The 23,216-nt window shown below is 38.4% G+C and overlaps 1 protein-coding gene across 1 annotated transcript in view; it reads left to right on the forward strand.

Annotated features, from left to right (window-relative positions):
• Positions 1 to 23,216, forward strand: part of MET (MET proto-oncogene, receptor tyrosine kinase) — a 104,074-nt gene that overhangs the window by 72,818 nt on the left and 8,040 nt on the right. The window contains exons 11-19 of the mRNA XM_069462669.1: positions 2,377 to 2,595; positions 9,117 to 9,263; positions 10,944 to 11,100; positions 11,302 to 11,442; positions 14,419 to 14,649; positions 16,547 to 16,627; positions 17,920 to 18,101; positions 20,846 to 20,955; positions 22,158 to 22,323. Coding sequence (XP_069318770.1) covers positions 2,377 to 2,595; positions 9,117 to 9,263; positions 10,944 to 11,100; positions 11,302 to 11,442; positions 14,419 to 14,649; positions 16,547 to 16,627; positions 17,920 to 18,101; positions 20,846 to 20,955; positions 22,158 to 22,323 — 1,434 coding nt within the window. The remainder of the gene's footprint in view (positions 1 to 2,376; positions 2,596 to 9,116; positions 9,264 to 10,943; positions 11,101 to 11,301; positions 11,443 to 14,418; positions 14,650 to 16,546; positions 16,628 to 17,919; positions 18,102 to 20,845; positions 20,956 to 22,157; positions 22,324 to 23,216) is intronic.

Genomic DNA, 23,216 nt, shown 5'->3' on the forward strand with positions numbered 1-23,216 from the left:
CAAAAACCAATTTGGGGCTAAAAATGTCAAGCCAAATCACCAAACAATAAGGTCATCTCAAATGAGATTTTTCTTGGCCTTCTCAATCAGCCACATTGCATCACCTCTAAAGAGTATTATTAGATTTTTATCATATTCCTGAGAGATTGTACTCCAGGGAGTCACCGTATGAAGTAAAGGGCTTTGCAACCAATCCCCACACATGGCCACAAACAAAGTTAAAATACCACTGCTATTAATTTAAAGGACATCACTTCTCTACAACTAAGCATAACAATTTTCATTAACCAAATAAGAATAACAGTAACCCTCTTTGGTGTTGGCATGCAACTTTTAAAAAGTAGAAATGTGAAAAATTATTAATTTATCTCAATACCACTGAGTCTATATTATTAAAATAATGACCATATTTCCTTTCTTCTTCCTCACCAGCATTAAAATGACTTGTAGAACACCTCCTAGCTTTATTCATTCCTCTGTAATGAAATATTTATTAAAAACCTTCTAGGTGTCAGACAGAGTTGCGTATACCAAGGAAGGGTCAAACAATGATCGGAGATAAAAAATCTTCTCTATTTATGTATCTGGAAATGTAAACTTCTGTTGTTTTAGCCACAAACATGTTAGTACAGTAGAACTATGCATTAGAATTGGACAAGTGAAAAATTCAGTGGATCTATTTTACTATTTATCATTTTACTATTATTTGTGAAAACTACCGCATAAAGAGATGTGTGTTCCTTCCATGTCCTCTGTTACTTATAGAATTTGAAGCTGACCATGATGAATTGAACCCATTTATTATTTAACAAATAAAAACTCTTGGTCAGGTCTGATTTAGATCACAGTAACTTCAAGTCTAATAAACTCAGATCCTTTTAAAATAAAAATAATCACCTTCTTAACAAAGTGTATATTAATTTGTTAATGTGCCTTATGTCCTAAAAGCCTGCAGTTTATTGTGTGGTTCTCAAATTTCTTGTTGTTATGTAGAGAATCATTGTGATGGCAGTACAATTGTTCGTGTCCATTTTTTTAAGATAAGAATAAATAGCTCTTAGCATTATAATATAAATTTGATAAAAACTAAATATAATTTTATTCATATTGTATCTGTCAGTTGTATCTGCTTGCAGTATGCATTTTTAAATGTACAACAAGTTTTTTAAATTATTTTAAAAGAAAATACCAAATTCTGTTTGTGCTTTTTATGTATATCCTGAGTCCTTTTTCTATTGTGGGCATAAGTAATTGTTTTATCTCCAACTATACTTGTCAAAGAGAAGGAAATCTAAGGGATGTTGTTGCTTGTTTGTCTTTTCCTTGGGGGAAAAACTGCAACCATTTAACCTTAAATGTACCACTTTGTGTTGCTGGTTTAGTCTAAGTACAATCAAGAGGAAACCACATTTTCCAAAATTCCATAAATCAGAATTCCAAAGGAGAAGATTTGAAATGAGAGATGAAAGGGCATGAAATAATAATAGCAGAGCCTTTGTAAAATAGAGAGCATAAGAAAAGATTTACCAGTATAGACTATATAATGAATGAGAAGTATACCATGGGAGTGAAGACAGTGAATTTTGGAGTTAATGGCCTAGGATTTATGTTCCCTGCTCTGCCTCTCAGAGCTGTGCGACCTGGTCTGATGACATAAGCTCCCAAAGCTCAGTTTCTTCATCTGTAAACTGTGGATAATCATAGCACCTACCTATGGGATTCATCGTAAGAGTTAAATGAGACCAACCTTGTAAAATATTTTGCACAGAACCTGGCATTCAATAATTTATAGTTTTAAACACACTAATAAGATTACCTAACTGCATATTTAATTATAATGTTCACCATATGGTGCTTCTGGCAATTTACAAAGCACTTTACCATGTAGTATATCACATTGTGAATAACATTTTAACTGTAGTTCCTAAATGAGGAAACTGAGTTGCTAAGTGTGGCCTTTGCCTGAGTTCTCACAGCTGGGGTTAAAGCTGGAAGGTGAGCCAAAGGCTTCCAACCTCAGAAAGTCCAGCTCCCACCCTGCCGTGGTATTGCTTCACATGACGAGCGGACAGCCCCTGCAGGGGACTGTCCTGTCTTAAGGAAACTAAAATGATGGAGTAAGGGCCAGATTCAAATAGATCAACATGGTTTATTCTGGGCAGGTGATACCATGTGTTTCTTTGAAGATGGGTTGTTTGGATAATTTTGCATCTATCATGTTTCCAGAAATGTGTACTTGAACATTAGGAAGTTAAATGCAGATTTTTTTCAAAAATTATATATTTTCAACTGGTTGAAGTAGTGAATGGTGAAAGTTGCTTATGGATATTGTCAAGCTATATTCTATTTACAGTGGATAATTGTGTCTTACTGTAGGCATGTCAACATCGTTCTAATTCAGAGATAATCTGCTGTACCACTCCTTCGCTACAACAGCTGAATCTGCGACTCCCCCTGAAAACCAAAGCCTTTTTCATGTTAGATGGGATCCTTTCCAAATACTTTGATCTCATTTATGTACATAATCCTGTGTTTAAGCCTTTTGAAAAGCCAGTGATGATCTCAATGGGCAATGAAAATGTACTGGAAATTAAGGTAAGAAAGGCTTAAGACACTCTCTTAAATCATCAACTCAAACTTGATTGACTTCATAGCTATGTGAATAGAATTGTTGTACTTGGTCATTATATCTTATACTACATCAGCAAGTATCTAAGCTCTGAAAAACAAATCTTTTTGGCATAAGACTAAAAGATAAGTATAATCGCGGACTGCATTTTAATGAAGCATTTAAAAACCCTTTCTTGTGTGTATGTGAAAAAGTAGCAAATGTGGGACACAAATCCATTAAATAGGCTCCCTGTGATGCATTAGCCTGCCGATGTTATACATTCCCCTGAACGTTTCACCTTAAATGTGCTCATTATAAGATAAAAGGTAAGAGCCATGAAAATAAATGCATCCATTGTAGTTCTGTATTTGCTTGTAATATCTGGAATTTTATATCTGGGTGTGGTCATCTCTAAGCTGATTTATAAATGGAACTAGATTTCTGCCACCTTAGGAACACATTAGCTTCTACATATAATTTAATAGAGAAAAACAGATCATCTTTTCTGAGCCAGCCTGCTGCAAATGAAGAACACTAAAGCCCAGAGAGGTTAAGTGGTTTGACAAGATGAAATAGTGGCAGAACAAACACTAGAATACAGCTCTCTCATGTCCCTTCAGTTGTTTTGGATTCAAATAATAATAAAACTGGCAAAATGATCAAGACTTGAATTACCCATAGCCGTAGTCACTAGAAAGAGCAAAATACTTATCCTTCAACATGTTATTTTAGACATTCAGAATTTTTTTCTGTAAGATCATCTGAACACAAATATGAACAAACACAAAGCAATAGGATAGTACTTATTTAGATGAAATATAGGTTCCTGTGGGTCATCTCCATCTAAGTAATATTAATAATATGTTTCTACTGAAATTTTTCTGCTTCTTTCAAAAAGATTTTATGTATGGCCCAACCTATGCACACATTCACACTCATACAAGTTTACTAACCTTGCAGTCGTGTTTTGTACAATAATTAAGCAAGCCCAGCATGAAATTAAATGGAAGCTTGCTTCAATGAACAGTGTGTTTACCACAGCAAAGTTCTTTCATCTGCTTCTTTAATTAGTTTTAGAAAGGGAGAAAGAGTTTTTATCACTTTGTTTCAATAAAACTAATCTAGCATGACCCTTTGCTTTCAACAATAACTGTGTTTGCCATTTGAAAGGTTCCATTTGGTTTTTCTTGATGAAAACAAAGGTGTATGTGCAAATAGTTTTACGCCCAGAGAAACTCTATTTTGCTGCTCCTGTATCTATGATAGAGGGATTAGAGATAAGCAGTTCTTTACCCTTCCAAGCACAGTCTTATAGGGAAGAGAAAACTTCCTATTCTGTAAATTAAATACCCATTATTCAACGTCCTGCAAAATTGCTGGATCAAGAAAAACATGATTTGACATCATCCTCAGCCCGTCAGTGGTGTTCTCAACATAGCCGGAAGAGTCTCTGGAGTCAGGCACAAAACACTTTCTTTTCTTGCTTATATGCAGAATGACTCTTTTTTCTCTCACAAGTGTATAGCACCTGCCACGTGACAGAGTACTAATCTAGTGGAAGCAGGGGCAAGGGGAATATTTGGTACCATGATTCAATCTTTTTCTCTACTCCATTTTCCTTACGTGTAAAAGGAAATATAAGATAAAGGAGAATATTTGTTATGTCAGCAATTTAACCCTTTATCAATGTCTGAAGTTGATAACATTAAAATGTTTGTACCCCCATACCATCCTGAATTTAAGAAAATAAAAAAGTAAAACCTCCGCATCTTTTAGGGTGAAACAGTGCATGAAAAAATAAAAGAGAATGCCTCTGCTGCACAAGCAGTGGACTTTTTATCAAAAGAAAGGCGACCATTCTATTTCATGTTCTGCTTGCTCAATTACCATTCAAAACATGAGTGTGAAATGTGTTTGTATTCCATCAATGAAAGTGCTCTGGAGAGAATCATGTGTTTAGAGTGATATTTGCTCTTTATTGCCAGGAAGAGTTCATGCTCCTCAAGCAGCTATGCCTGCAAGAATTCCTTGGCTAAAAAGAGATCATGATTGTTTCCAGCCCCAGTTGTGGGAGTTGCCTCAGTTAGCAGCTGCCCCAGTAACTACACCTTGGCCAAAATGTGGTGAAAGGGCCAGTCAAGTTTGGGTCAGGAGAACACAGTAGGGGCCAAGGATTAGACACTCCTCAGAGTGAATCAGGAACCGCATGGATGTAGAAGGTAGTTTATGGCCAATGTTTCAGGTCCACCAGGAGCAGCTGTGGACAGTAGTCATAAGAAGTAGACATTTCTTTGGGAGTACACGTTACTCCAAAAATGACCCTGTCAACAACAGCTCATATTTGAATGGAAGTTTAAGTTAACATAGTACTTTGACACATATTATTTCATTTGAGGCTCACGTGGACCTATGAGGTTGGGAGGTCACTGATGATTATCCCCTTTCGTGGATAAGTGAACAGAGGTTTAGGAGGATGAGCTGATTTGTTGTGGATCACCCAGGGAGCAAATGGCAGAACTGCAACTCATGTTCAAGCTTATTGATTCCAAATTTGGTCTTCTTTCCACTGCATTCACTAAGTAATAATGCATCTCATATTAACTTTCATTTAATGTACACCAAAATGCCTTTCACAATAGAGAAGTTTTTATCATATGGTCTGTAGATATTTATACAATTCTTTAAGTGAAATAGCTCTAAATATTTTTACATATATCTAAAAATTGATTCTGTTTAAAGAAACCCTGTATTTTCCCCCTAATTATCTTATTATCTGACTTGTGAATTGAGCATATATTATGGAAAGTAGAGAAGTACACTATTTAATGCTGGAACAAGGAGTCCCTGACAGTGCCCTGGGAGTTTGTCTTATTCTGGAGCATGTAAGAATATATGCTAATAAAGATGCTTCAAAAATCCAATCTAGAGAAGTGAGCTCAAACAGGAAAAAAGGGGCAGGGGGATAAGCTGAGGAAGGGAGCAAGACTCAGGCAATGACCCTGTCAACAGAAGAACAAATGCTGAGAGCTCAGGTACAGGCCAGACTCCCAGAACAATCTAGAAGGGAGCCTGGTTCTGACCCAATCCAATCTACCTGCCACACAGAGCCAGCCAGAGGTTGTCTTCCTCCCTTTGACTAATTTTTCTGCAACTCTGGGCCCAATCCCAGCCAAAACCACCGTGATTCCAGTTCTGACTCCAGAAAGGATGGAAGTGAATGGTTGCTTTCTCAGAGGTCGTTTGGCTTAGTGTCAAGACCTATTCTTAGTAATGGTGCTCATATCTTACTCTCAAGCCAGTATTGCCCTGTGCTACACAGGTTAACAGACATTCTGTTAAAAAAAAAAAAAAAAAATTCCAGGGCTCGTAGCACCTGTGATCTCATAGTGCCTAAAAGTAAAGGCCCCCAAGTAGCCAATGAAGAAACTAGTTTAATTTTGGTTTGCCCAGATTTTCTCAAATGACCAGGAAACTTTTTCCCCAAATGCCTTATTAACATCTTGTGGAATTCAGTTTTGCTTCTCAGCCTTCTGTGAAGGTTCTTTGCTTGGTTCCTAAGCTGAGAGACTCAGGCCCCCTAGATCAGCAGTCCCCAAGCTTTTTGACACCAGGGACCAGCTTCATGGAAGATAAATTTTTCATGGACCAGGGAAAGGGGAGGGATGGTTTCAGGATGATTCGAGAGCATTACATTTATTGTGCACTTTATTTCTATTGTTATTACATTGTAATATATAATGAACTAATTATACAGCTCACCAAAATGCAAAATCTAATGCCACTGCTGATCTGACAGGAGGCGGAGCTCAGGAAGTGATGCGAGTGATGGGGAGCGGCTATAAGTACAGATGAAGCTCTGCTTGCTCACTTCCTCACTCAATCCGCTGCTCACCTCCCGCTGTTCACCTCCCGCTGTGAGGCCTGGTTCCTAACAGGCCATGGTACTGGTCCATGACCTGGGGGGTTGGGGATAGCAGCTCTAGATGGAGTGTAAATCTTGCCCCCCACTGTCAACTCACTGATTTTCTACTGCTGACCTCCTTAGACTTTGGACCATTGGCTGTCTGAGTCCTCTACCAAACTACCTCACTGCTTTCGCTGACTTTCCTAAACTAGGCCTTGTAGCCACCTGGATGTCTGAGAACTTGCAGCACTCCTCCTATTTTAGTGCTGTTTCTCAAATCCTACCCACTTTGCCTCCCATCTGCTCTGTTCTGTAGCCATCGCAGATATGAGTTCCCCCGATAGAAACATTACGTCACACCTGGCCAGAGCTGGAGAGGGAAGGGACAATGATGTGACACATGGGGAGTAATTAGTTGTCATTTTAGAAATGTATCCATTTTAATGTTACAGTGAGAGGAAGAAACTCTTACTCATCTTTATATTCTCGTGACTAGAGCTGTGTCTAACCCACAGCAGATGGTTAGTAGATTTTGTATCAAATGGAATTGGATTTGCTTTGCGACCTAGCCCCTTTCTGAACCTTAATTCTACACATGTAGAGCAGGAATGACAATAATACCTATCTCAGGGGGAGTATTTTCAGGATAAAATGAAATAATCATAACTCTAAATTGCTCTATGTGCTTAGAGGATTAAAAATCAGAAAGCTCCCTCTTTCATTGCTTACTTAAAAACCCAAATGACAAAAAACTGAGCTGATTTTGTAAATGTGTTCTTCTATTTAATAATAGTTAATATTCAATAATACGTAATAATAAAATTAATACTAGAAGTTCTAAACATATATTTTTTCACATCTCAATAAAGCTATGTTTATTGTAAATGGCAAAAGTTAGCCTATATCTACTTTAATTTTTCCCGATTTGGATCCCTCTGTTATATAGTAGTGGGCTACCAGTGTCACTTGTATCATATGTTGGGTTTTAGGCCTTTAAAACAATTACATATACAAACCTGATAGTAATCTCTTTTATAAATTACTACTTACCCTGAGTTCTTTGGTAGCTACATATGAAAAGGGATTCAGTTGTGTGGTTGTGTGATTTGTTTTTGTTTTAGAGAAGCCTTTATGCAGCATCCAAGATCTTAAGCCTCAAAAATGAGTACTGGAAATGGAAATGCAGTATGTTCATCCCTTCCCCCAACTTTAGTTATTACCTAAGCAAGCAAGACACATTTTAGTCCTTCCCTCATAAATCAAGCCCTCCAGCTCTTTAATCTCTTTTCTTTGTCATTCCCTGAATTCCCTCCAATATGTAAGGGCGTTAGCCGTCCTCAGACCTAACCAACAAGTTGTCATTTGAAGGCCCAAAGTGACCTATTAGATTTATGTGCTTCTATGTTGAGTTGCCCTGTGAGGCTGACCTGGTTCAATGGACTACACATACTGCCGCTAGAAATACAAGGATAGGGTTTGTCTATATCCATTTTTTCTTAAACTCCAACTTCAAGTTATAAAGAAGTATTTTCTTCCAACTTCTTGTCCTAGAATAATATCTGATCTACCAATCTATTGAGATCCATATGAGACAATGTATGTGAATGGAGTTTGCCAAGTATTAAAGATTATATAAAACAAAGTAGCAATATCATAGTTATTACTGGGTGTTCTTTGTCATAAGAAAAATAGTAATATGTTTTATATATCTCTTCTCAAAGTAATAGCCTGTTCAGTAAATAACTGTACTCATTAAGTCTTGTTATGAGAAATTGTACCTATATTTGCACTTCTTTCCCAAGGCTAATTATTGGTTTCGTCAACAAAGCATTGATGTTTTTAAAATGCCTGCTGGTAACTCCAGTTAACTAAATATGTCAAATTGAGTAATTTTTTTAAAAAAATCCTCATGTAACTATGTAATTGTTCAAAATAATGTCATTGTGCTCTCAAATCATAACGATGGTCATACAGCATCTCCCAGGAATTTCTTCAAAAATGAATTCATTTATGTATAGGATTCAAGTGTGCAAGAGGGATGAAAAGAAACTGCCCAACTCAAACAGAAAAGGAATGTATTAACATAAAATAACACACTGTGAATACATTAGCAATGATTTAACATCAGATCTCTGGAGACGGGATCCAGAGTATCAGTATTTTTTAAAGCTCTCAGTGTGATTCTAAAAGCGAAGTCAAGGCTGAGAATCTCTGCATTAGGTAGTGTTAGGCAGTGCAACAACTAAGTCTCTAAGTTGCTTCTTTTTGCCAAACATCGATACCCCCTGAAGATAACAATAAGATGATTATGGCTAAGACGTCATTCATCATAAGGATGTGAAACATGAATCTCTTTCCTTTTCTCTAACATCCGATTTGATGGAAAAGCTATATGCTGTAATTCCTGACTAATCAGTGCCCTGGAATGGTCATGCTCCCCTTCAACTATGCCAATTCCCATGAAAATTAGCATCATAAAATCATATGCCTTGGCAAACAACTTGGCCCACGTTTGCAGTATATTTATATTCCTTCACCATTGTTAGCATTCCTGCAAAACTGTGAAGTGTTAACAACCTCTTTTTTTTTTTTTCCTTCCAGGGAAATGATATTGACCCTGAAGCAGTTAAAGGTGAAGTGTTAAAAGTTGGAAATAAGAGCTGTGAGAATATCCACTCACATTCTGAAGCCGTTTTATGCACGGTCCCCAATGACCTGCTGAAATTGAACAGCGAGCTAAATATAGAGGTGGGATTCCTGCATTCCTCTCCTGATGTAAATAAGGAAGCCAGTGTAATTATGTCACTCGTAGGCTTAAAATAAATCATTAAAGCTCATCTATGTGTTGGCTTTGGCTCATCAGCTCAGCCTTCATCCCCAGTTGTTATTTTAGAAACAGTGAGGATTTTTTTGTAACGCTGTCTACTTCTCCAACCTTAGGAGGGTGGGTCTCGAAAGTCCTTTCTACCCACACATGGGGGCTTCTCCATCTTACACTCTTCCCAAAATTTGCTGTAATTCTCAGGGGGGATAAGGACGCACCCAAGCGTGTCCCTTTCCCCACCTCCCACCACCCCCGAGGCCAGAGCCCGTTGTACCCCTGCCTGCTACAGTGATCACAAATTCATGGATTCCCAGAAGAAAAAAATATATACACTGGGCAAAGTAAAATAAGGATTAAGCCATTTTACAATAACTTCTTTCATGTAGACAGCTTAATCAGATAATCTAGAACGAGAGTGAATGTTTTTCATTCTTTTTTTCTCTTTAACAGCTTATTGTGATGTAATTCACATACCATATAATTTACCCATTTAAAGTGTACAGTTCAATGGGTTCTGGTGTATTATACTGTTAACTTCTTTAAATTATGGTTATATAACATAAAATTTGCCATTTTAGCCACTTTTAAATATACAGTTCAGTGGCATTAATTCATAGTGTTGTATAGCCATCAACACTATCTAATTCCAAAAGTTTTTCATCACCCCAAACAGAAGCTCTGCAACTATTAAGCAGTAACTCCACATTCCCTCCTTTCTGAGCTGGTAACTTCTAATCTACTTTCTGTCTCTATAAATTTGCCTAGATATTTCATGTAAATGGAATCATACAATATATATCCTTTTGTGTCTGGCTTATTTTACTTAGCATAATGTTTTCAAGGTTCATTCATGTCGTAGCGTATGTTGGTACTTCATTCCTTTCTATGGATGAATAATATTCCACTATGTATATACCACATTTTGTTTAAGAGTAAGTGATTTTTTAAAGGGTTCCCAAAGTCTTCCAAAAAGTTATGAAATGGAAAATGTAAAACAAAATTAGAAAATCTAAGATTGAGTCATGAGATTAGACTTGGAATTTCAGAAGGACCATAAATCCTAAAAATCATAAAATATTAGAGCCAGAGAAGACCTCAAATATTTCTTCTGTATATCAAAACTGAAATTAAAATATTCTGAGACTTTATTGTCCTATAATCATAATGATTGTTTACCTCTTACAGGAAGTCTTCTCTGCCCTCCATCCCACCCTCCAGGACAGAATTAGTGTGTCATTGTCTCTGCCCTTTACTATTTAGTCATACTTCTATGGTACCTGCCACATTGTATTATAATCATTAATTTGTCTGTCTCCCCTTCTGTACTTCAGTTCCTGTTTTTTATTTGTCTTTTTACCCCTAATACCTAGTTACAAATACAAACAGCTAAGTATCATATAAGACTTTGGGGATCAGCATACTCTAATTATTTGAATGTCAAAGCAGGATTGAGGAATCTCTTATTATCCTGAAGGCAATTGTGCTATTTCTAGAGTGGTAATAACCACGTGGTGTTTGGAGTCCAAAGAGATTGTGCTTCAACCTGTGTAATACAAATATCTATCCTGGCTAAATTCTGACTTTTCTTTATTTATCATTTTTAGTGGAAGCAAGCAGTTTCTTCAACTGTCCTTGGAAAAGTAATAGTTCAACCAGATCAGAATTTCACAGGATTGATTGTTGGTGTTGTCTCAATATCAATAATACTCTTGTTACTACTCGGGCTTTTCCTGTGGATGAAAAAGAGAAAGCAAATTAAAGGTGCGTTTTTTTGTTGTTATTGTTTCTCTCTTGAAGTTACCTTAAGAATGCAGTCATTACAGTTTAAAAATCATCGTAGATTCATGTGTGCTGTCTTATGTGCAATCCATAAAACCGTGAATTCTGGGCACTGGGTCAAAGTCTACTGGGACCCATGATAGCCAAGTCTTTAACAAGCTCTTTCTTTCTCTCTGTTTTAAGATCTGGGCAGTGAATTAGTTCGCTATGATGCAAGAGTACACACTCCTCATTTGGATAGGCTTGTAAGTGCCCGAAGTGTAAGCCCAACTACAGAAATGGTTTCAAATGAATCTGTAGACTACCGAGCTACTTTTCCAGAAGGTATATTTCAGTTTATTGTTCTGAGAAATACCTATACGTATACCTCAGTGGGTTGTGGCATTGTTGTTTCTTTTTGGTTTTGCCTTTACATTTTTATAAAAATATTAAAGAAGTATCTACCTCTGCCAAGGAAGTATTTAATTTGACAAAGAATTACATGGCTCTTATTTTTAAATGAACCCATGTATATATTACATTATAATTTTAGAGTCTTTAAACTCTCTTCTCACAAAAAGGTTAATTTTTAAATCATTTGAACAAAGGTAACTTATTTATCATCTGAGTACGATGCTAAGAAATTATGAAGCTCTCTCAGCTCTCTTAACTCAGGAAGAGTTAAGTTATAAAACATATATGTGTTTAAATATAAATTAGAATGCTACCTTTGTTACCTGTTGAAGCCCAAACATTTAAATTATACTGTTAGTAATCCTTTGAAGCATTTTCTTGAAGTGTTAGTACATAGCCTGTTACCTACAGCATTCCAGGACCGAAACATATTTTGAGACTTATCCAAGAAAAACCCTCCATTATTCTATTAAAAAAGGAGGATCCAACATTATCTGCTTTGTAAAACACTAGGCCCAGTAATGGTCAAGTTAACCAGAGCTTTTCACAATGTTTTATTTAAAATCTCCTGGTAAACGCAGAATGTCTGTATTGTATCAGCTGCATTATCTCTAGAAGTTACAGGACGTGAGTCAAGTACAAGCATTTTCCTGGTTGAATATTTACCACTGGACAAATAAAATGAGTCACAGACTGTTAAAGATACTGGAAAAGTTAGAAGGTGCTCATCCAAACAAGTACAAGAGTAATGAAGCACTTGCCATTTTAACTTTTTCAATACTCACTGCCTCTTATTTTTTGAAGTTTATGTTATTTCTATAGAGATACATGTAGTAAACGTTGCCTTTGTCCACGTGATTCCATTCACCTTTAAAAATCCATTCCTTTAATAATATGGACAAATCAAACCTAGTCTATTGTTTTGAAACTTAGATCTATTTAGTATTTTATATTTACACTTAATAGCTCTAATCTGAGATCATTAAAAGTCACAATATTTTTTTTAAAGCTTATCTAATCTTTCTTCAACCTCTTTACTCACCAAACCTCTGTCTTTGTTGCTGAGAAAGTTGCGTTCCAGTCTTCTTTTCTGCATTGAGCCTGCTCCTGAGACGTGGAGAGATAACATAGGCAAAAGGCAGTCATCCAGGGAGAGGAATGAGGAAGTAGATGCACACCCAGAACCTAAGGAAGAGGCAACTGCAGAGCTTTTCTCTCTGTATCTGATGCGGCAGGCTTCTCACCTGTCTTTTCAATGGAGATCTAGAACTCTCTGTGGTTTGACACCAGTGCCACACATTGATGGCTCACTTGGTTTCTGCACATGTTTGAACTTAGCTAAGGGTCAGTAGAATTTTCATGCCAAAGGACTTTTTTCCTGTCTCACCAAGGACTTGCCTCAGTCTCTCCACCCCTGACAGTTCAGAACCATGATCTCCAGATGCAAAGGTTTGGGAAGTGAAAATGAAAATTGAGTTTGGAGAGGCCCACTTGCATTTCCAGCCCCCTGGGAGGAGTTTGGAGAACCTGATTCCTTGGGATTAAAGGAGCAGGCACCCAGCTCGAGTCCCTGCTTCCCTCATCCACTCAGCATTTCAGTATTTCCCTGATGTTCCACATCTTTCCTTTAAGGTTGCATCCACCATATTTCTGGCTAGTGACTACTGTGAGTGTAGGTGCCACCCAAACCTTTTCTGGAACCACTTTTGAGATTCTGCTCTGGGCAAGTTCATTTATTATCAATCAAACTGTTCACTGTGGAAAATACTAAAAATGCTTAAGTGGGGCTAGGAATAGTCAGTGTGCCATCAGCTTTCTTTTTATGCCTTTCTCTCAAATTCTGATTCCCCTGCCCTTTTGCAAACAATATCATCTTTTGGTGCCAACAGGGACTCCCCCACATAACCCTCTCCCTGCGTTGTCTACTAATACATGTCAATACCATGCCTACTTCATCTTCAAGTCAGCTGCTGTGGTTGTGATGCCCCCTTCTTGATCTGTATGGATCTCAGTGGGAAGGGAAAGCAACTGGTGGCTTCCTTGCCCTCTTTGGCACTTAAAAATTTACTTTCAGCACAATTCCTTCTTCCTGAAATGAAAAAAGTTTCTCCTTGCGAAAGGGAACCTTGCCTGAGGCACTTACAGAGCTTTGGTTTTAAAGATCAACTTTTAAGGACTGCGCACACCTTTCCAAGTGCTGCCCACTGCACAGTGGGGATGGCATATCAACCCAGTTGTAACCTGCCCTCTCTAGACAACAGTAACACTAAATCCACTGCCCCATTACCACACGGTGGAGAATTTACCACTAATGTGAAAGGCTTTCAGTTCTGGAAGTTTAGCCCGTTATTTATCTCTAATCATACGTATTTTTTTCTCCCTCAGCCAGGAATCCACATAGGTTTTACACAATAGTAATTAACTCCTTTAATAAATAGTAATCCCTCAAAACGCATCTTTTTCATTTTCTTACATTTGAGCTGGATTTTTGTGAGACTAGGCAGTTGCTTAACTACCTTTGCTGCTTCCCATTCTTAAGGACGTAGCATATTCAAAAATAAACTTCAAGCATGGCTTTTTGCTAATGATTAAAAGAGAAATGCCTAAGGAAATGAAGAAGGTAAACAAGCTTTCAAAGTTAACACTTAGTCCACTTAAAAGAAAATCTGTAAACATTTTACAAAATGTTTGTGTCTGTAAGCCAGCATCTTTTCCCAATGCATTAACATTTTTATCAAGCCAATTTCTTTGTAAAGGCTCTTCCTAGTCACATTCAATGATATAACCACCATTTATTTAGTTGTAAAAACTCAAGCTTTATTGTTCATTCAGTTGGCTGGCCTTCTTACAGTCCCCGTTAAGTGAGGTGTCACTATTGTTCTCTGATAATTTTGCTTTATCTTGCAGACCAGTTTCCTAACTCATCTCAGAATGGATCATGCAGACAAGTGCAGTATCCTCTGACAGACCTGTCCCCCATCCTAACTAGTGGGGACTCTGATATATCCAGTCCATTACTGCAAAATACTGTCCACATTGACCTCAGTGCTCTAAATCCAGAGCTGGTCCAGGCAGTGCAGCACGTTGTGATTGGGCCCAGTAGCCTGATTGTGCATTTCAATGAAGTCATAGGAAGAGGTAAGTATTTCCACTCAGCTTTTTGTTAAATACGATTTTCCAGTAAGCACTTTATCTTCTGCCTTTGCAGATTAGGAACTTAGACAATGGTGAGCACTGATAACCAGTGTGCCTGATTTGGGTTCTGCAGCCCTGCAAATCGTATCCACAGGGATTTGCCCTGTGCATGGAAGCAATGGGATAACCTCCCAAACATACAAGAACTAAATCACATTTCTTCTTCATCTTGGTTATACTGGCAACTATGGTTTCTTGGAAGGTGCCATCTACTTTCTTCTAAAAAATCATTCTTTTAAGTTCTAATATTTTCACTCATATCTCTCTCCTGTCTCTCTTTTACGACAAACCCTATGAAGCCTGGTTTATAGCAGTGTGTACACTGCTGGACAGCATCAGAAGACAGGGAATTTATAGCATTCCCTGATCTGAAGCAACATATATCATCTCCACAATGCACTCCAATTTCTTTATACAAAGAGGAATGAATATTTGTAATAAGCTAGCCAAGGCAGTAATCACAGCTAGCATAAACAGTATTTGAGGAAATGTTTAGCAGGAAAAGAAGCCAACCATAAGCCAGGAACTGAACTCCACTCTTCCCTTGTATTTCCAAAAAGCTTTTTCCCTTAATACTGAATGGCCTCTGATCCCTTTTATTTTCTGTATATGCTGCAAGAGGTTGCACAGGCATCTGCCAGCGCGATGCAGGAGGAGCTGATGGGATGATTTGCCTTATGTGAACTTGAGGCCTTCTCGTTTTCAGGTGGCAGCGTCCACACGTTCCTCTATCACACACTCCGGAGTATGTTCCTTACCACGCTTCTCCTTCCCAAAGAATGATTTCACTGTTACCAAACATGTTTCCATGTCTCATGTCAGAGTAATATGTAGTTCCGTTATGAGCCTATAAATCCCAGTAATTGCACCAATTTTAGAGTGTGTGGCCTCACTAATTGTGTTCTGATTCTACACATTGTAAAATGAGAAATTTTTTATCATAAATGGGGCTCAAATGGCAATTATTTCTTTTGAAGAAGTAATTATTAACAATTTTATAAATATTAGCTACTATTTATTTATATGTTTTGCTCCAGGAGAATGTGAGCACTCAGGAGCACAGGTTTTATTTTTGTTCACCTTTGCATTACCAGAGGGTAGCCTAATGCCTGACATACCAGGCACTCAGGGTGTCTTAGCCGGAAGGATGAATTAATTAATGACTTACACAGCTATCAGACATTTGGCACCTCTGGGGAAAATTACTGCCACTGGATGAAAGGCTACCATTGGGAAGATGATGTGGTTAAAGCCAGAGAGAACTGAATGAAATGAGTCAGAGTGAATTTGCTTCATTTGGGCAACTGCCTCTCAGTTTCTGCCAACCTGGGTTACGTATTAACCGGTGACTAATGGGGGAAATCCTTATTCTATAATACCAATCTTATTTCTCGTGGTAACATTTTTGTTTCATTTCAGTTTATTGGAACATAGGGAACTTATTTTATTACATTTCTTCATGTCAGTAAAACTTGATTTTCATATTTGAAAAATATGATTTAATCCTTAAAAATAACAACTATTTTTATGAGGCAGATGTTATTCCTGCTTTCACTGGTTCCACTATGGTTGAATATTTTGTTATATTAGCCTTTAATAACAGTCATATCACCTATAGCTTTTATCATATACTAATCGTATTGCTTATAGCCTTGGGTGAAATGTGTTGCATCTACATGTATCCGCAAACACACACACAGAGTGGTGTTGTTAATCAAAAGTATTTTTAAAATGCACTTTTTGCCATATAGAAAAAAGGCCACGAAGGCCATGAAGGGCTTGACAAATAATTATTGCGTGAACATTATGCAGCACTGACCAAGTTCTCTCTTTCACGTAGGGCATTTTGGTTGTGTATATCATGGGACTTTGCTGGACAATGATGGCAAGAAAATCCACTGTGCTGTGAAATCCTTGAATAGTAAGTTAAATTTTACTTAACAGTGGATGATACTTTTGGTGGTTCACAGACAAACAAATGGCTTATAATAAAATGTTGATTTACACTTTCCCTTGTAGAAAACTCAGCCACTGCTAAAATTATGGGTCTAATCCTGAAAACTTTGTTTGTTCTAAACTCCTGTTGTAATATATCCTCTGAAATTATCCCTCAGAGCACTTAGAAGTAAGAATGTGAGAGAAATTAGGTTCTTGGATGAACTATCATTTAACTGTTTGGCTTTAATATTTGTTTTGCAAGTGACATTTATGGAAACTATTGGAAGCATGTTGGCACATACAGTAGTAATGACTCATATTACCCAGAGGCATTACTATAATTATATTTTAACCACAGCTTCCATTAAAAAGATAAAAAATGAAATAAGACAAACAGGAGAAAAATATGCTGGCAGAAAATTGAAAAATCAGAAGTATGGTAATACCTCATTTATCCGCATTTTTGGGGAATGATGTATTCCACATAAATGAACTTCCTAAATAACTGAAACTTACCCCCTTTTAAATGCTGGAATATTTCTTAAAATTTTAGTGGTTATTGAGAAAATCTTTTTAAGATGAAACGCACACTCTGTTTAAGAAAAAAGGAATGCTTTCAAACATAAACTAAATCTTTATTGATGACCCAAGAGCTATAATTATGGCCATAAATTACTACCTTATACAACCCAACATACTCCACATTCTAGAGTGTTCCCGGCTCCACCTTTGTTGAGAGGTCTCACATGCTTGCTTTTTCTGTTTCCGTCTCTAATTTTCTGCTTACAATTTGCAGCAGCCTGAAAAATGTGAACCAGCTATATTACAAACATATTGGGATTAGTAAGCTTTAAATGAACAAATGGGAAGTTTGCCTGCAGGAAATATTATTACTACAACTATTTCAGTCTTTTTTTGAATATAAATCTCCATGCTGAACAGCCTTCTGCATGATTAATTTTGTTGAAAGTCTGACCAAGAGGTAAATAAAGGGACAGTCTGTATGAAAACTAAGTACAAACATTGGACTAAATTTCTGTGAGGCAAACTGGTTGCTGGACTCTTACAAAAGTGGGTGTAGGTGGTGACTTGAAGGCACGGTGCAAGGTGACATCATTCACTCAGATGTATTGTGAAAAGAACATGCTGAGGTTGAGGCCTCAGGACAAGATGTCAGCTCTATGGTTTTACATTTCATTGCTCTTCCTATCTAAACTTGACAAAGTATTCATTCCTCCATAACGAAGTTAATGTCTCCACCACTGGATTTCTCAGGAATCACTGACATAGGAGAAGTTTCCCAGTTTCTTACTGAAGGAATCATCATGAAAGATTTCAGCCATCCCAATGTCCTGTCACTCTTGGGCATCTGCCTGCGAAGCGAAGGGTCTCCACTGGTGGTCCTACCATACATGAAACACGGAGATCTTCGAAATTTCATTCGAAATGAGACACATGTACGTATACTGCCAAGCTATACGTAGTGATACCTGGAAGGGTTTCCGGGAGCAATGATTCTTACTTGCCCTGCAAGCAGCCTGGCTCTACCTTACCCCTGATAAGCACGTTTGGTTATCTTTGAGTTCCTACTGCCTGCCAGAAACTGAGCACAGTGCAGGAGAAATAGAGGCCGAGCAGCCCATATGGAATTTTAACTTTGGAAGACATTGAAGAATTAATTACAAATGAGTCCCTTGCTGTTTCTTATACTTGTCACCCACTCTCCTACCTCAGGACATTCGCACTTGCTGTTCCCTCTGCCTGGAACACTCTTCCCACAAATATCCACATATCTCACTTCCTAATCTTCAGCTCTTTGCTCTAATGTCATCTTCAAAATGAGGCTTCCCTGACCTATTTAAAATTGCAACAGACCCACCCACCCTCAAGCCTTCTTTCCCCTGCTCTGTTTTCCTACATCACACTTATCATCATCTGATACACTAGGCCTGTGCTGTCCAATACTGTGGCTGCAAGTCACGTGTGAAAGGTGGCTATTTCAAATTGAAATGTGCCATGAATGTAGAATACATCCCAGATTCTGAATATATCATTTTTTAAAAATAAGGTAAACTATCTCATTAATGATTATTTATATTGATGACATGTTGAAATAATACTATCTTGGCTGTGTTGGGTTCAAAAATATATTGTGAAAATTAATTTCACCTGTTTCTTTTTACTTTTTTAATACGGTTACTGGAAAATTTTAAATTACATATGTGGCTTACATTATATTTCTGTTGAATAGTGCTTTACCAGATAATAAGCAAATAAATAATAGCTGTATATGTGTATATGCATATACATGTGTACACACTCAATCCCATTGGAATGCAAGCCCATGAGCGCAGGAGGGTTTGTGTATTTTGTTCACTGCTGTGGCTCTAACACCTGAAATAGCGTTGGGCACATGGCTCTCAGTAAATATTTGTTGAGTGAATGAGCCCAGGGTTGCAAAAAAAGCTGCTTAGGCTCTTGCAAGTGGGAATTTTCTCTAAGAAATTTATGCCAGGACCTAATGGGTAAGCAGATTTTGACTGGGCCAGGGCCAGGCAGGGTGGAGAGCGGAGTCCCCAAAACTGAATTCACGGGCTCCTTCTCCATGGGAGCTAATGGAGCAGCTTTACTGTTAATCAAAAACAACTTCATAAATATGGGGTCAAGTTCGCAGAGAAAATAAGCTTTAGAACAGTAAAGAAATATTTTGCATTCGGGCAAAAGAATACAACACTCCCTGGCGGTGAATATTTTGCTAATAAGGTGAATTTACCTTACAAGGTACAAAGCTGTCCTGGCAGATCCCACTTTCCCACTTTAACTCTTGTCATTACTCTGGTGAATTAATCCGGTTGGATGTGCTACCTTCTCTAGGGTGTTATTCCCCCGGGGTTAAAGCATGATAGAGATTTACTATTATCCAGTGTGGAATAGTGTCATGGCCTTTTTTAACCCAAGGAGTCAATACTCATGACAACCACGAACACAGATGTGCCTTAAAGAGAGGCCGAAACCACAAGGAACTGGCTTCGGGCTGCAGCCCTTCTTGCAGGGTCCCCACGGACTACCTCTTCCGCTTACGAACTCCACAGGGGCAGCTGAAGGGATACCCTTTCTAGTAGCCGGGCCCTGGTCAGGGCTGCCAGCCTGAGTGGGATCTATATCATTTCAGTTCTTATAGTTACTAAAGCCGTTCCTCTGTCCAGACAATTTTGTGGCTGGAGCTTGCGAGAATGGCGTATCCTATTCTCCGTGTGGGTCCAGCGCCTCTGGAGTTGTGGGCTGGTGCTTCGGGACCAGCAGGAGGGCTGCGGATGTAACTGATTTCACTGCAGTGTAGCCTTTGCTGCCTCACAGACTTAGGTTAAAATCCTAACTCCACCACTTACCGAGTGGTTTGGTTTCTCTCTGAGCCTCCCGTGTTAACAATGGTTTTCTGATGCTTTGACCTCTGGGGCCTTGCTGACCCGAAGGGAATGCCCCTCCCAGGGCTAGCTAATTGCTGGAGATGGTTAACAATTTGCCTTTCTTTCATATGCAAATAAACCAATCAAGAGCCCAGACTCTAGCCACCTCCTTTATCGGCTTTCACACTCCAGGCCACTATCCACCTACCCTAATTACCCCAGGTCAAGTATCAGACTCCTAAGGACAGCCCTTATGCCCCAGAGCCAGTGGAAATTATTCAAATTAGCCAATCCTGAACCTACTTCTCCTATCTAACTCGTTTCTTCCCATGGAAACTGCAATAAAGGCTCATGCCCATGTTTCTGCTCACTCCCTCCACCTCCCGCCCATACCCAGTGCTTCCCCGTGTGGCCTGGCCTGACACGATATGTCTCCTCCTCTTGGAATGTGCGAATAGCAAGCTATCTTTTCCATTGTCTCCTGATCTGTTGGCCTCATCATACCTGAAGAATAATAAAACCTACATTTTAAAACACTCCCATTTCCCCATCTGGAAAATGGAGCCTGTAACATCTGCCTTACAGAAGTGTATGAGAATTAGCCATACTTTTTTAATAAACATTTAACCCGGTGCTTTGCATACAATAGATAAATGATTGATGCAATCAATAGGGTATAAGTTATTTTTTTTGAGACTAGATCGTTTTTATAAATAAACATTTCAGAATTCTAAAATCAGAATTTAGAACAGTAGATACTTAGTTTATGCTTTTCCAACTCTCTTTGATTGCAGAACCCAACTGTAAAAGATCTTATTGGCTTTGGTCTTCAAGTAGCCAAAGGCATGAAATATCTTGCAAGCAAAAAGTTTGTCCACAGAGACTTGGCTGCAAGAAACTGTATGTAAGTATTAGAATGTCTGTGCCTGCGTCCAAATTAAGTGACAAGCAGCAATCTGTTTCCCACTGTTCTATGCTAGTGAGCTGTTTTCTCTTCTTATGCAAAAGTCCTTTATTTCCGTTACAGTTTTAAATCCATGTATAAACCCTGGGGATGTGGGCGGGGCTTTCGGGCTTTATCAAACAGAGCATGTAAAAAGGGATTCTCCATAGGGGGTCTTAAACAGCTGCTGTGTACGTTTGCTTTTCTTGGGCCTTCCCACCAGTAGCCCCCAGCGTTGTGGTTTCACACTGCATTAGTGTTTGGGAGGGAGAATTTGATCTCTGGCATTATACAGTGAAAAGGAGAGGGCTGGTAACACAAATACCAATATATTGTAACTTCCCAAGAGTGGATTTGAAATTGGCCTGCAGAAGCCCTACCAAAAATGGTATTTGGGAATGAATATACAAAGAACTTTATTTGTGTCTGGCTGCCTGACTGTATGACACAACAGTCAACAGTTTGTAATTGATTCAGTGCTTTCCCTTGCACAGCACTGATTCATGACTTATGGTATGTGTGAATGAAAGAGCTGTGCTATTAATTTCCCACCTTGGTTTTGGTCAATGTAACAACATAAAAGCCAGCTTGAACAAAGGGTGCATAGCCCCAGTCAGCAGAAATTGATTTTTGTTGAACCTCGCTGTTTTTCTTCGATGCTCTATTGTGTATCCTAGTTCTATATCTCAGTGGTGGGGTATGTGAGTTTTATGTGTTAACGTAACCCATTTGAGAATGGAAAACTAAAATAACAGCCCCCTGTCAGGCTCTCGCATAAACTGAGTATTGCTAATAAATTGACAAGTGAAGAATGGTGATGGGTAGTCAGTTGGCATACTCTGTTTAGCAGCCAAGGAAAGCTGGGAGGAGAGACAGCTATGCTACTTCTCCAGATCTCCATTAAAGCAAAAAAGGATTTTCTTATGCCATACCATGCATGATCTCTTTTCTTGGCCTGTTGAATTTGTAATGTAAATGTCAAACATTTTTATTCAAGAATTCTGTTATAATTTAGCATTAGTCAATAGAAGCCAGATGAAACACTCCCTTCAGAAGTTATAGACTTCAAATACTGAAGCCGCTTGTTCTAATCTATAGATATTCAGCATCATTGTAAATTATTCTGTTTCAGCCACCAGTAATAATTTTTGTCCTTTCTGTAGGCTGGATGAAAAATTCACTGTCAAAGTTGCTGACTTTGGCCTTGCCAGAGATATGTACGATAAAGAATACTATAGTGTACACAACAAGACAGGTGCAAAACTGCCAGTGAAGTGGATGGCTTTGGAAAGTCTGCAAACTCAGAAGTTTACCACCAAGTCAGATGTGGTAATGTACTGATCGTGCCTGACTTTCTTCTCTTACTTTCACACTCAACTTTCTTTGTAGTTTTAGTTCTACTTCATTAAAAATAAAAAATTCACAGCACTAATTTCAGTTTTCTTCACATGTAAAAATGGACTTGATTGTCTGATAGGTACCCATAGTTTATTTTCATAAATTCACTCATTTATTCAAAAATATTTATCAAGAAGGGCACCCTACTGGCTCCTTAGGAAGCCCAGAGCTGAACCAGGCATGAACCCAGTCTTTCAGGAGTTTTGGCTTAGAAGAAAAGAGAAGAAATGACCAACAGTGACTGTGACACAAGTGGACTGGAATTCGCTCTGACTCTCATAGCCCAAGGGCTGCAGGAATTCCACCTTGAGAAATCTGGAAGCTGTAACTGAGACAGGCCTAGCAGTGAGGGCAGGGTCCCTGCACCTAGCTAGGAAAGTCCCTCTTTTATCTGCAAAGGCCATCCTCCTCTCCCAGCACAAGCTTCAAAGGGCATGCACCTGAGCACTGAGGATGGGCAAGACACTCACCTGGACAGCCGGATCCACCAGACCTCCTTACACATTAAGGAGGAGGTGACATTTGAAATGGGCCTTAAAGTATAGCAAGTTTGTAATTGGGCAGGCCGGTGAATGGAAATACCCATCCAGATGAGGCAAAGGAGCAGGAAAGTATGAGCATCTTTAAAGTTCTAATGACACAGTACATAACTGGTGATTTGGCAAGAATGGAAGGCACAGAGGGACGTTATAAGAAGAATTTGAGAAAAATATATTTATACTATTAAATCATAGAGGTCCTTGAAAACCAAACTAAAGAGTCTGGAATTTACTCTCTGGCCATGTGGAAACATAAAAATGTAATCAGATTAGATTGCAATCCTT

This window comes from Eulemur rufifrons, chromosome 29, assembly GCF_041146395.1.
Source record: "Eulemur rufifrons isolate Redbay chromosome 29, OSU_ERuf_1, whole genome shotgun sequence".
NCBI classification, from domain to species: Eukaryota; Metazoa; Chordata; class Mammalia; order Primates; family Lemuridae; genus Eulemur; species Eulemur rufifrons.